Consider the following 15,457-nt stretch of genomic DNA (forward strand, 5'->3'; position numbering starts at 1 on the left):
GCCCCGCGTGGGGTTCAGTGCTGGGCTTGGAGCCCCGTCAAGATTCCCTCTCTCTCTATCTGCTCCTCCCCCTCTCCAAAAAAAGAGAGAGAGAGAGATTGTCCCATACAGTCCAGGAGCAAAAGAAAGAGATATATAAAGAAGTAATTTACAGTTCAGGTGGTGAAGATACACTAGAAAAATCGGTAAATTAGTAAGGTAGCCCTGAAGAAAGAGGCACCTATTCATCTGGGGAAGAGGAGCCATAATCAAGGATGGCTTTACATAGCAGTCTGTGTCTTAAAAGATGTGAAGAAATTTATCAAGTAGTAGAGGAAAACATTTCAGGCATGTTTACACTCATCAGGGACACACACCCATAGGAAGGTTGTACACTAATAAAGGCATAAAAAATACTAATAATTTTGGAAACCATGAATAATGTTGTAGTTGACGCTTTGGGTGTTAAGAGGTGCTGTTACAAGGTAAAGAACAGTCTGTTGTGATTTTATATGTTTCTGCTGCATAATATAATTTTGTTTCTGATTGTTTTGTTCATTGATGTTAGGTGGATGAACTTGTGAATGAATCTTTGAGATGTTTGTATGTCTTTAACCTGGTGACATTTAGTATTTCCCAAATGGTTTGTTGAAGTTTCCTATAATTAAAAGTATTTCTGAAAGTAAATATTCAGCTAAAGATTAAGTTTAATTTAAACTATCAATAGATAAAATGTTATTTTCTATTTTTAAGAAGGTTATAGCTTTTATCTAACCATTCTAAGTAGTCCATTTTAACTAAATATATAGATTGGCCAGCAGAACTAGACTTAGAAAGGACATCAGAGGAAGAGCAAAAAAGACTTGATGAAAGTTAAAATAACCACCTAAAGGTATGTAAAAAGTTAAATTTAAATTTCCGATTTTATATTCTTTTTCCTGCTTTAATAATGTAACATAGTTCAAATGAAATGATCTTTTGAATGGACATATTGAAGTCCTTAGATTATAATTTAATATTTAGTTTTTATAAAATTTTACAAGTTACAAAACTTATAATATTGTTAGAATTTATAGTAACTTATAGCTAAACTTCATCCTTGGAATTGAGATAAAAAAAAAATTCCTAAATATTGTTTGCTTCTTCACATTTTTGTAACTTTTTATGTGATAAAGAAGGTAACATCAAATATTGAATCATATGTTTAAGCAGTTGAAATTATGAGTAGTACAATAATGATGACTACTGACTTAGATTCGTGTAGAAGGAGTAATTATTCTCAGTGGTTCAAAATGTGCAGTTCTCTATTGCCAGTCACTGATGCCAAGATAAAAGATTTATTTTGCCTTGTGATCTCTGTGTAGTTGACTTCAGAGAGTGGGGTCATAAAATCAGCACAATTGCCTATTGTAGAATCACACCTTCCAGGGTGGGACCTTTGTAGTTGGGTAATAAACAATAACTTTTTCAGTTATTTCATTTCAGCATACGAAATCAGTAAGTATTATTAACATTTTTCTCATCCACTCTCAGTGGACATTATATTAGAGCTGTATATAAGCAGATAATTATAGTGATGTATAACACTATCATAGTACATAATTTGAATTAAGATTTCGGAATTTTCTTTCTGATTGATGTTAATTGATCTTGGCTCCTAATAATTGAAAATTTGCCTATTCTCTAGTTATTAATCTTTAAAGAAAATCCTCAAATGCACTGTAGGGGCTCACTATTCTTAAATATGAAAATTATAATTTATATATATATATTTATATATTTATATATACTTAAGAATATATATATATTTATATATATATATAAAGTATGGTGAGATAAAATGCTTTTAAGTTTGCAACATTAAAAAATAATCTAATTCATTTTTTGGTAGATGTAACATGTAATGAATTATTTCAAAAAAACTGACAAAGTTAAGTTTATGGATTTATGTTTTTCTTCTGTCTTAAGCTAGGGCGAGTTATTTGTCCCTTCTTTGTTACAACATAGTGACTTGGGAGCAGCTTAACATAGATTAAGAAATTTAACAGTTAAATTTTAATTATTTTCTAATTTTTCTTTGTCCATACTTGATTACTTAAGGATAAAGGTATTTCACAAACATGTATCCTGGCAGAAAAGACATGTGAAAATCAAACCCAGCAAATTAACGTTCCACTTTTGCATCTGCAAAAAAAGTCTCGAGAACCAGAAATGAATAAGAAATGTGATAGAAAGGATAATATATCTGTATATTCAGAACATCCTTCTGTGCAAAAGCGTGAGGAAATCTCGATCAAATAAGGCAAATTAGTGTGGAAAAATAATCTAAAACGCATCACCAGTGAGTTAAAGCGGACGTTTGGTGCAACTTGTGAAAAACACAAAATTGCTCCTTATCCTAAGGAAGAGTCACTACGTGGTAACTTTAAAGAAGGAGCAAACTTAATGGAAATACCTTCTAACTTGACAAATGATAGACTTGATTGTGAGAAAAAGGACATATTTGTAGTGCCTGTCCCTCTAAGTAGTTCAGGCATTTCCTGAACAAAAAAAGTCTAGTCTCACATATGCTTGCCAGGCATCTTCTGATTTTTCTTTAAGTGAAAATAAATCAGACTGTGAAAATGATAACAAACCAGACACTGAGCATGTTTTTAACAAAAATAAGAGTTTTAAAAGTGATACAGAAACTAAAAATTAAGGAACCCACTCGCTACGTTTGAAGTGAAAGAAGACCAAGAGTTTGACGTGCAAATGGCAAAAAATATGAACGAAAATAGCACTAATTCTAAATTAGACATTGGACGTATACCTCAGTCTAGTGATTCAGAAAGCCGTTTCGACAAAAGGTTTTCCCGCTCCAATGAGATGAGACAAATGGCTCAAATAAAAAGGCACCATAGTTCTGCCGTTACATTTACAAGAAAACAAAAGTCTTGTTCCAGAAGCCATTCTGTGCAGTTAATAACAGTACTAATAACTATAGAAGTATGGAACCCGAATTAGAAAATGTGAGTTCTTCTCCACCATGTAGTTACAGAACATCAGAAGTATGTCTAAAAGAAGAATTACAGCAAGATGTTCAAAAGTTTAAGAACGAGATAGGCATGTTACAGATAGACATCCTGGATGAGGAAAAAAAAAGTTCAACTTCAAAAAGAGGTAGAGGTTCACTTTGCTGCTGCTCTTTTGTTTTTCCTCTTTATCAATTATCTGAGTCATTCTGATTCTCCACTTAGGAAAAAAGTTCGTGTATAACATGGGGTTGTCTAAATACGTAATTGTGTTCGGAAATAGATTATTTCTGCTATCTAAATGATAGGAGTGCAGGAAAACATTCTTAAGATTTGTTTTCCTTTAGTTTCTCTGTAAGTCTCCCAAGTGGCATATGACCTGGGAAACTAATTTAGCTACGCACCATGTGACCTCATGAACCAGAGTAACCGTAAAGAAAATTCCTTAAAAAATGCAATTATCGGGGCACCTGGGGTGGCTCAGTCGCTAAGCATCTGCCTTCGGCTCCAGTCATGATCCTGGGGTCCTAAGATCGAGCCCTGCATCGGGCTCCCTGCTCAGCGGGAAGCCTGCTTCTCCCTCTCCCACTCCCCCTGCTGGTGTTCCCTCTCTCGCTGTGTCTTTCTCTGTCAAATAAATAAATAAAATCTTAAAAAAAAAAAACTTAAAAAAATGCAATTATCTTGGCACATCTGGGTGGCACAGTTGAGCATCCGACTCTTGGTTTTGGCTTGGGTTGTGATCTCAGGTTCATGAGAGTGAGCCCCGCCTTGGGCTCTGTGCTCAGCGTGGAGTGTGCTTTAGTTTCTCTCTCCTTCTCCCTCTGCCCTTCCTGCTCATGCTCTCTCTCTAAAATAAATAAATCTTTAAAAAAGATATATAATAATCTCTAGTGTTTTGGGTTTTTTTTAACATTTATGTATTTATTTGAGAGAGAGCACATGTGTGTGCACAAGCATGAGCCGGGGGAGAGGCAGAGGGAGAGAGAAAGGGAGAAGCAGACTCTCTGCTGAGCAGGGAGCCTGACATGGGGCTCCATCCCAGGCCCCTGGGATCATGACCTTAGCTGAAGGCAGACGCTTAACGCTGAGCCATCCAGGTGCCCCATCTCTAGGGTTTTTATTTTTATTTATTGGCTTAAATATAAATTGCATTTCCATAAACAATAAAATGGGAAAGAAGCAATGACTAAGAGAAAGGATATAAACAAGTATTTCAGCTAAACCTATTTGTTTGTTTCAGTATGTGCAATCTTTTCTGCTTTGTACTCACTCTTGGAACTTAGAATTCCAACAGGACCACTTTGAGATATTTTTAATAACAAATATTTGTATTATCACTTTTTTCCTCCACATGTTTTTTAAACAGACTCTTTTATTAAGATTTATTTATTTATTTAGAGAGCATGAGCAAGGGGAGGGGCAAAGGGAGAGAGAGAGAGATTGGGAGAGAGAGAGAGAGACGGAGAGAAGTAGACTCCCCACTGAGCATGGAGCCTGATGTGGGGCTCAATCCCACAATCCTGAGATCATGAGCTGAGTCAAAATCAAGAGTCAGAGGCCCAACTGACTGAGCCACCCAGGCGCCCCCCCTCCACTTTTTTTTTTTTGGTCACCATTCTCACATGTTTCTGTTGAGTCAAACGTTCATATTATGTTTAGTAAAATATGGTACATTTTGACATGTATGGTTTTTATAATGTAGGTAGCATAAACCTTCAGAAACCCTCAGTATTTAACTCGAAGGGAGAAAACTGACTTTTGAGGTGAATTGAGTTTTAAAAATAGACAAAAATCTAGAGATATCCTCCTTCAAAAGAAAAAGTAGCTAAGCACCTTGTCCCCAATTAAGATATTAAATTACTGTGCCAGTGTCATACTTTTAATGTATCTGATTAATTTAATGAATTTGTTTGGTAACTTAGCTGATTCAGCATTAAAGAATTACATCATGTCTTTTGGTGCCATAAGATGCTAGGTAGTGCCACTTTAGGAACTTTGGACAAATCATTTAACCTTTTTTGGTTCTACTCCCATTGATCAGTGGAAAATGGAATTAAAGTTGATAATTACTTTTATACCCTCTAGCTATAAAAGTTTATGATAGCCATGAATGTGGAATTTGGGGAGCATTACTCATTTCCCAAAATTCTACACTAATATCAGTTTCACTCTGTTCTTTTTGTGTTGTGGTGAACTTTGGTTCATATATTTTAATGAACACTGCCACTTTTTTGATAACCCTAGGATCCAAATGAAAAAAGAATTGTAAAAGGCAATTGGCGAAAAAATAGCTCAGTGCAGAAAGAGGAAAACTCTTTGCTCCTGGAGCTCCACAATGTCACATCCTTTAAATCTGGCTGTTTTTGCAAAATCCAGGTGGTAACGACAGACGAGGACAAATTTTGTGTCTTTGTCTTTTTATTTCTTTGTATCTGCTGGTCAGATGGGGTGGGGTGGGAATGTTAGGTAGCAAAGCGTGGATATGAATACAAAATTAAGAAAGCCCTTTTTCAAATTTTGGAAAATTCTGCTGTTTTAATTAATTAATTATTTTTTAAAGATTTTATTTATTTGTCAGAGAGAGCGAGAGAGAGAGAGAGAGCACAAGCAGGAGGAGCGGCAGGCAGAGGGAGAAGCAGGCTTCCCGCTGAGCAAGGAGCCTGATGCGGGGCTCGATCCCAGGACCCTGGATGAGACCCGAGCCGAAGGCAGACGCTTAACCAACTGAGTCACCCACGCGTCCCAATTCTGCTGTTTGTATTCAAACGGAAATGAAGCAGAACTTATAAAAATTGCAATTATTTATAATGATAAAGTTAAACACAAAATATTTTTATCGATTAAAATTACAACAAACTAAGAGTGAAATGATAAAATTAATGAAAAAAGTTCTGGGATGACTGGGTGGCTCAGTCCTTAAGAGTCTGCCTTCGGCTCAGGTCTGATCCCAGGGTCCTGGGATCGGGTCCCGCATCAGGCTCCCTGCTCAGCGGGGAGCCTGCTTCTCCCTCTGTCTGTACCTCCCTCCCCCTGCTTGTGCTCTCTCTCTGATAAATAAATAAATAAAACCTTTAAGAAATTTATAATGAAAAAAAGTTCTTTTTAATGAATAATGTAGTAACAATTATCCTTAGTATCACATTTCCATTAAAGATTAATGAAGAAAAGAAGAGACACCAAAGTAATGAGACGGCAGTATTAGAAAACACATATGCTGTCGCTGCTGCTGCTGCTGGACTCATTCAACAAAGAGAGAGTGGAAAAACTGAAAACCACCTCTTTCCTGTTGGGAAAAAGGAAGATTCTGATGGGTAAGCCTATGGCCATATTGAAATAGTAGGTAATTATTATTTTCCTATAAAACCAGTTCTAGTTGGAGCTAACATTCATGATTAACAAGTTTTATATTTTTAGTAAGGCTAGTCCATCCTGGGTGCGAATCAGAAAAATGCAAATAACGAGATACCATTTTTTGCAGTCCTAGTGATAAATATTTTATTAAAAAAATAATAACCAAAGGTAGCAAATGGGAGGAAAAAGGCATTCCTGTACACTGTGGTTAGATGCACGTGGTAACTCCTTTCTGAAGGGTGAGTTAGTGTGTTTCAAAAACTTTAAATATGCTGTCCCTGTTTTAAGTTTATTTTTTAATTTTTTTTAAAGATTTTATTTATTTATTCGACAGAGAGAGACACAGCGAGAGAGGGAACACGAGCAGGGGGAGTGGGAGAGGGAGAAGCAGGCTTCCCGCCGAGCAGGGAGCCCAAAGTGGGGCTCGATCCCAGCACCCAGGGATCATGACCTGAGCCGAAGGCAGACGCTTAATGACAGAGTCACACAGGCGCCCCATATGCTGTCCCTTTATTCCAATGCTTCATTGCCAGGACTAGATCCTATAGGAAAACATGACTTGCGTAAACACACACACACGCACGAACACATTCTAAGGACATTTATTGTGCATTATTATATATATAAAATATGACAGATATGGTAAGGATATTTATTATAGCATTCTCATATCAAAAAGTTGGAGATAGTCTAAATAGCCTTCAGTAAGGAAATAAGTTGTCACCCCTATGAGACAATGTAACATGCGGCCATTTGAAAAAATGAGTTTAGGTCTACAGTGTACTGATTGTTTAACAAAGTATATTTAAGGTGTTCGGTTTGATGTCATGTCTTATGCAAATTTTAGAATGCTTTTAATATTTGCTGAGTTGCAAAAGGAAGTTACCTGCTACACTGGCACTCTATCTTATTACCAACAAAATTGCTAGCTATTAGGTTTTTGGTTTTGGTTCCGTTGAGCTTGAGTGTTCAAATGTTGGACCCTCAAATTGATCTGAATATTACCAAGAGATTTCGTATGTCAGCTTGTCCCATATTGTATATAAACATTTGATTTGATGATCCTTGTGCTATAAACCAAGATGTTCCTAATGCAGTGAATCTTCTTTTGAAGGGACCTTGCATGCATGCTATTAACCTTCCTTTTTAAAGCGAGTATATTTTTATATGCACCACACCAAATTTTTCAACAGTGACTTCATATTATATAATTTACGAAAATTCATTTTACAAAATAGGAATATTTTCTGCATTCCAAACCCCTTATACTTCTCTTATAGAATTTTATTTTTTTAAATTTTTTAAATTTAATTTTTTTTTAAGATTTTATTTATTTATTTGACAGAGAGAGAGAGACAGCGAGAGAGGGAACACAAGCAGGGGGAGTGGGAGAGGGAGAAGCAGGCTTCCCACCAAGCAGGGAGCCCGATGTGGGGCTCGATCCCAGAACCCTGAGACCATGACCTGAGCTGAAGGCAGATGCTTAAAAACTGAGCTACCCAGGCGCCCCTCTTATAGAATTTTAATATGACTAATTATTTCGGATATATCCTGGAGTTAGATGATTTTTATCAAGCATGAAATATTGCTGTTGAAACTTAATAGTTTTTCTATGGTCTTTCTAAGCATGAGAAAAAGTGATAATCAGGTTATATAATATTATATATATATTATATATCCAGAAAATTTTTAAGGACTCTTTTGGTTTTATTGTTTTGTGAATTATTTAATGCCTTGGTCTGCCTTTTTTTTTTTTTTTTTTTTAAGATTTTATTTATATTAGAGAGAGAGAGTGCGTGGTGGGGGAGAGGGACAAGCGGACTTGGCACTGGGAGCAGAGCCCCATGCGGGGCTCGATCCCACAACCCTGAGATTATGACCTGAGCCAAAATCAAGAGGTTTAACCAACTGAGCCACCCAGGTGCCCCCTTGGTCTGGCATTTTTAAAAAAAAACATTTAGTGATACATGTATGTAATTTGAAAAACTATATTACAAAATATATTACAGAAATACTATATCATCCTTGTGTAAGGATTGAACTAAACAAGAAAATTAAATCATCTATGATCATTCCTCTTAGCTATGAAATCCTTAAAAGAACCATGTACACTCACTGATCCTGATTTACCTCCCATTCATTCTTGAATTCTCTCTAGTAATTTTCACTCCCACTACCCCGGATTTGATTTTTCAAAGGTTACCACTGATTTTCACTTTAATGAATCTAAACATAATTTCTTAGATCTCATTTTATTTGACCTATCAGCAATATTTGACCCAATGGAGAACTCTCTTCAAAATTCTGTCTTCATTTAGCTTTCAGGGTATCACTCACTCACCTGGTTTTCTCCCTGCCTTTCTAGTCTGTACATCTCAGCCTGATTTGCTTCTTTCTCCTCATCCCCCACCTCTTACTTACACATTGACATCTTCCAGGAATCGGTCCTTGATTTTCTTTCTCTTGACTTTTACTATCTTGTATATTCTAAGGATCTTCAGGTTTATATCTCCAGCCCAAATCTCTCTGCATAATTCCAGACCTACATATCAAACTGCCTATTTGATAGCTCTTTGGGATAGCTATTGAGTATTATGATCTTAACATGTCCAAAATCGAACTATTGATATTCTTTCTTATACCTGCCCTTCTTGTCTTTCCTAATGGAGTTAATGACAGTTCTTCCGGTTGCTCTGCCAGAAAACTTGGTATCATCTTTGACTCATGTCTTTTTCTTTTTCATACATGTCACATCTAAACTGTCAACAGATCTTGTCAGGTCTTCCTTCAAAATATATCCAAGAGCCAAACACATCTTCCATGACCAAGCCACTATCATCTGTTGTGTGTATAAGTGTAATAATTAACTAATTGGTCTTCTTGTTTGTTCTTTTGTCTTTTCTCTGTTTCCATTAATTCTAAACACAGTGGATCTATTAAAACGTAAGTCAGATTACGTCTTCCTCTGCTCAAAACCTAATTGCCTCCTATTTCACTCAGAGTACATGCCAAAGTTTTCTAACACCTACAAGGCCTTGTATGATCTGTTCATCTTGGTCTCTCCCTATCCCTTACTGCCTCACTCCTATTTTCTGTCCCTTTCACACTGTCCAGCCACACTGAATTTCTCACTTTTTTTTTCCCCCTCACTATAAACACTTCGAGCATCCCTCTGTACTTGCTGTTGACTCTATCTGGAGTGCTTTTCCCTCCAATACCCTCCTGTCTTGCTAGCTCCTTGCTCCTTCCTTTTTTTCCCCCCTTCAATTTTTTGCTTAAAAGTTACTTTCTTAGCAAGGCCTTTCTTGGTTATCCTGATTACCTCTTTCCCTACAGCACATCAAAATTTGATTTCTCTGCTTTAGTTTTTCTCCTCTGGTACTATCTTGCCTGTGTAGTTTATTGTTATTGTGTTTACTTCACTCATGAGTAGGATTTTTATCTGTTCATCGCCATGTCCTCAGTGCCTAGAAAACGTTCTAGCATATATAGTTCTATTCAACAAATGTTTATTGAGTGAATGGAGTTTAACCTGCATGTATTGTTTTTTAACATCATACTAACTCTCGCTTAAACAAAAAGAAAGTTTGATATGGGTCCATTCTGACAATTTAATCTGTCAGTTGTATGCATTTTTTTTATTTTGGGGGGGCCCAATATTGTGGTTACTTGCTATTTATTGGTTTTACTGGTATTTATGTTAGTTTTAATTATGGTAAAATGGATCAGAGGAATAGCAAACTTCATTTATATTTTATTAAGGAAAATGAAATATGGTGGTAAATTATAGGACTTTAAAAATTCTTGCCAAAGGATTATGAGCCCTCAGTATCTGAAATAGAAAGATGAAGTTGGAATTTATTGCCCACTGGTAAGATAGACCTATGCTGGTCACTTACAGTCTTTTCTGACAGAGCAGTCTGCTATTCTTATACAGGGTTTTGGGAAGAGTAGAGTTGAAGGTTTGGGGGACTTTCAGAGAATTAAGTGGTTTGTCATCATCTGAAACACCATGGTAATTTGGGTGAGACTCTTGTTGATTGGTTGGCACACGAGGAACGTGTATGTAATGGTTTTGTCTCCTATTGGCTTTCTTTTAGAAGGGAGGAGCTGACACTGCTTGGTGGGTGAGTGAGGCCAGTGGGCATTGATCAGTCGCACACATTTAAAACTGGTTTTGGTGGCTTCTTGTTCCCATGGCTTCATATTTGGGTCCCCCCTCCCCAAGTTTGAGATGCCTTTAACATCTATAGATGTTTTCTATTTAAAAGTTGCTTCTATCAATTGTGTTCAAAATGAAAGCTATTTCATATTCTGTATAGATTTATTTTTGAGATTTGGGTTAAGAAGAATTGTTTAATAATTGCCTTCAGGAAGATCCTTCTTTTTTGGATGTTAAATTTTAACTAGAAGAGTTATCTGTGTAACAGTTTTAAAACAATAATTGCTGGCTCTGTTTTTGTTTTCAGTGCTCTTAGGGGTTCATGTTCAATTCCTAAATTAATAATCTCCTGTGGGAAATTTCAGTCTTTTGTAAATTTATGTAACTATAGGCTGCTCATATTCTCTTGCATATATTTAGTCCATGAAAAAGTAATTATAATTTTCTGTTGGTAAATCTAGCTTTTTATATTAGGATTAAATACTAGGCTAAAAGTATGCAAAAGTTACCAAATCATTTTCTTTAAAAAAATTAATTTTTATTTTATTTATTTGTAAGAGAGAGATAGAGAAAGAGAGCGAGAATGAGCGCATGAGCAGGACGGAGGGGCAGAGGGAGAGGTAGAAGCTCAGTGGGGAGCCTGAGGCAGGGCTAGATCCCAGGACCTGGAGATTATGACCTGAGCCGAACGCAGACACTTAACCGACTGAGCCACCCAGGCACCCCCAAATCATTTTATTTTCAAACAAAATTAACCAGGTTATTGCTATTTTTGAGTGATATATATAGTGACATATGAGTATTTTTGAATTTTCTGCAGATTTATTGAGGTATAATTGACAGATAACTGTGTAAGTCTAAGGTATACCTATATTAATTTAATACACTTTTATATAGTAAAATGGTAATAGTGTTAATAACTCCATCATCTCACATAATTATCATTTCTTTTTTAGCAACTCTCTTAGCGACTTTCAAATATATAATACAGTATTGTTAACTGTAATCACCATTCTGTACATTAGACCCTCAGAACTTGCTACTCTTGTAACAGGAAGTTTGTATCCTTTGGCCAATATCTACCCATTTCCCACAGCCTCCTAACCCTGGCAAGCACCAGGATGTAAATTTGTTGTTGTTTTTTTTTTTAAGTTTCTACATGTAAGTCAGATCATACTGTATTTGTCTTTTTGTGTATCTTATTTCATTTAGCATAATTCCCTCCAGGTTCATTTATGTTGTTGCAAATGGCAAGGTTTCCCTCTTTTTTGTGGCTAAAATATTCCATTGTAAATATATACCACATTTTTTAAACCCATGGATCCATTGATGGACACTTAGGTTGCTTCCCTGTTTGGCTATTGTAAATAATGCTGCAGTAAACAGGGGTGCAGATACCTGTTTGAAATGATTTCATTTCCATCAGAAATGTTCCCAGAAATGGGATTACTGCATCATATGATAGTTCTATTTTTAGTTTTTTGAGGAACCTCCACAGTGTTTTGCATAGTGGCTGTACCAATTTACAGTCCCATAACAACAGTGTGCAAGGATTCCCTTTTCTGTACATTTTTGCCAGTGCTATCTCTTGTCTTTTTGATGAAAGCCATTTAACAGGTGTGAGGTGATAGATATATCATTGTGGCTTTGATATGCGTTTCCCTGTTGAATAGTGTTGTTGAGCCCCTTTTTTGGTACCGTTGGCCATTGGAGTATCTTCTGAGGAAAGCTGTCTATTAAGGTGCTTTGCTGAGTTCTTATTTGAATTATTTGTTTTTTTGCTGTTGAATTGTATGAATTCCTTACATATTTTAGATATTAACCTTTTTTCAGATATGTGGTTTGCAGATATTTTCTTCCATTCTGTAGGTTGCCTTTTCATTATGTTACTTGTTTATTTTTGTTTTTTAGATTTTATTTAAATTCGAGTTAGTTAACTTATATTGTATTATTAGTTTCAGGGCTGGACTTTAATGATTCATCACTTGCATGTAATACCCAATGCTCATCACAAGTGCCCTCCCTGATGCCCATCACCCAGTTACAGCATCTTCCCACCCACTTCCCTTCCAGCAGCCCTCAGTTTGTTTCCTGTAGTTAAGAGTCTCTTCTGGTTTGCCTCCCTCTCTGTTTTTATCTTATTTTTCCCTTCCTTCACCTATACTTGTTGTAAATGGAACTAGAGTGTTGCTTGTTTCTTTTGCTGTGGAGAAACATTGTTCCATTGTTTTTGCTTTTGTTGCTTGTACTTTGGATGTCGTATCCAAAATCATTGCCAAGATCAATGTCAGGGAGTGTTTTCCCTGTTTTCTTGTAGGAGTTTTATGGCTTAAGGTTGTCCATTTAAGTCTTTAATCCAGTTTGGGTTAATTTTTGTGAGTGATGTAAGTTAGGGGTCCAGTTTCATTCTTTTGCATGTGAATATCCAGTTTTCTCAGCATCATTTATTGAAGAGATTATCTTTTCTTCTTTAAGTGTTCTTGACTATATGCATGGGTTTATTTTTGGGTTCTTGATTCTGTTTCATTGGTCTTTGTGTTTGTTTTGATGCAAGTTCCATATACTGTTTTGGTGACTATAGCTTTGTAACAGTTTGAAAACAGGAAGTGTGTTGCTTCCACCTTTGTTGTTCTTTCTCAGGACTGCTTTGGCGGTTTGGGGTCTTTTCTGTTCCATACAAATTTAAGGATTGTTTTTCCTATTTCTGTGAGAAATATCACTGGAATTTTGGCAGAGATTGCATTGAATCTGTAGATGGCTTTGAATAATGTGGATATATAATATTAATTTTTCAAATCCATAAACTAACATATCTTCCTATTTGTGTCTCTGCTCTTTCTTTTATCAAAGTCTTGTAGTTTTTAGTGTACATATCTTTCACCTCCTTGATTGGATAATTTGAAAGTTTTAAAATTTGAAAATTTTAAATTCACAGATTTTTTTTTTGATCCATTTTAGTGTCAGTGATTTCTATTGTTTTTTTGCATTTCATTCACTCTATTATTCAGCTCCAGAATTTTTGTTTAATTCTTTTTTACTATTTCCAGCTCTTTTTCAAAAAAAGATTTTATTTATTTATTTGAGAGAGAGAGAAAGAGAGCAAGTCAGGGGAGGGACAGAGAGAGGGTGAGAGAATCTCAAGCAGACCCAGGGCTCGATCCCACAATCCTGAGATCATGACCTGAGCCGAAATCAAGAGTCAGACACTTAACTGACTGAGCCACCCAGGTGCCCTTCCAATGCTTTATTAAACTTCTCGTTTTATTCATATAGTGTTTTTCTCATTTTATTGAATTGGCTTTTTTTTAAAGATTTTATTTATTTATTTTAGAGAGAGCATGTGTGTGAGTGGGGGGAATAGCAGAGGGAGAGGGACAAGCAGACTCTGCCCTGAGCGTAAGCAGGATGCATAGCTGGATCTCATGACCCTGAGATCCTGACCTGAGACAGAATCAAGAGTCAGACGCTTAACTGACTGAGCCACCCAGGCACCCCTGAATTGGCTTTTTGTGTTTTCTTGTAGCTCATTAAGTTTCCTTAAAACTGCTCTTTTGAATTCTTTTTTGGATAAATTACAGATCTCCATGTGTTTGAGATCAATTATTGGACGATTTGGTGTCATATATCCTTGACTTTTTATATTCTTTGAAGTTTGGCATTGCTGTCTTTGCTTTTGAAGTAGCCTTTAATGACTGCCTTTCCAACGTGTCCAAACCTGATTTTTTTTTGCTCTGGTGGTGTGCCGGAACTTTTCTGCAGGAAATCTGGTTTTCCAAAAAGTCTCTCTCATCCATGGGTTATTATCTAAGACAGTGTTTTCCAGGGGCTCCCAGATGTGGCTGAGAGGAAGGGGCTGGAACCAGTTTATGGGCTATTGCTGGGTCCACAGCTGGACATGTAGTGAGTGTGCCCGTTACCCGATGCATGGGTAGGCAAGACTTTTCCTAGGTCCTTGGTGTATGGTCCTTGATTCCACAGCTCCTACAAAGAGATCCATAGCAGTTTTGTCCCCACAAATGACATTGTATTGTAATTGTATATTTACCTGTCTTTGAAGCAAGGGATGTGTATTTCCTTGTATATGGTTGGATTTCATAACTGTTCTGTGAATTAATAAATGTTCATTGAGATGGGTAACAGAATTTTACAAAAAAATTGTTTTTATTCTTTACCAGTAAAATTATTAGAAAACATTGGCTTTTTAATGGATATTTTAACTGGATTTTTTAAAGTAGTGATCCTGGTTTGCATATGAAGGGAGTAAGGAAAGATGAAAATGAAAAATGGACATCAGAAGTATCTGTGATTACACCAGGGCTTGAGAAGGCGGATTCCCTACCTTCTTGTCCAGTACAAGTGAATGATGACAGCACTTCAAGTGAAATGGATCGGGATGAAGTAAGGTAAAATCTATAAATTCTTTATTTCCCTCTGAAGGAAGTTTAGCAGTGATTACTTTTTATGGAAATAAAACGCTGTCGTGTAGGTACAGGCTAAGGCAAGAAATACTCAAGTATATCAGATACACTGCTTGAAAGGTTAAGATGAGGACAAGTGACTTTGACAAGGAGCAGTTTCAATAGTCACCATGGAAGCTGGACTGTAATGAAAAAGTATAAACAACTCCTTAGAGAATTTTTACGGGGAAAGGTAATAGAGAAATGGATGATAACTGAAAAAGAATGTGGAATTCAAGGGAATTTTCTTTCTTTTTTAATTTTAAGATGGGAGCTTTTAGAGTACATTTGTATGCTGCTGGAAATGATCCGATAGAGATAGACATGGTTATTTAATTTTGTTTGCATTTCCAAATATTAGAAAGCTTATTGATTGTATTACATTATCTTTTTTGTTTTAAGATTTTTTATTTTTTATTTGACAGAGAGAGAGTACAAGCAGGGGGAGCGGCAGGCAGAGGCAGAGGGAGAGGGAGAAGCAGGCTCCCTGC

At 36.2% G+C, this 15,457-nt stretch overlaps 1 protein-coding gene across 1 annotated transcript in view; it reads left to right on the top strand.

Annotated features, from left to right (window-relative positions):
• Nucleotides 1-15,457, top strand: part of LOC135364298 (ankyrin repeat domain-containing protein 26-like) — a 362,531-nt gene that overhangs the window by 45,826 nt on the left and 301,248 nt on the right. Inside the window, 3 exon segments of the mRNA XM_064590297.1 lie at nt 789-871; nt 6,150-6,307; nt 14,742-14,912. Of these exon segments, the coding sequence (XP_064446367.1) occupies nt 789-871; nt 6,150-6,307; nt 14,742-14,912 (412 nt within the window).

Source organism: Mirounga angustirostris, unplaced genomic scaffold (genome assembly GCF_029215605.1).
Source record: "Mirounga angustirostris isolate CCGP_5_RB_7025 unplaced genomic scaffold, mMirAng1.0.hap1 SCAF_5, whole genome shotgun sequence".
NCBI lineage: Eukaryota > Metazoa > Chordata > Mammalia > Carnivora > Phocidae > Mirounga > Mirounga angustirostris.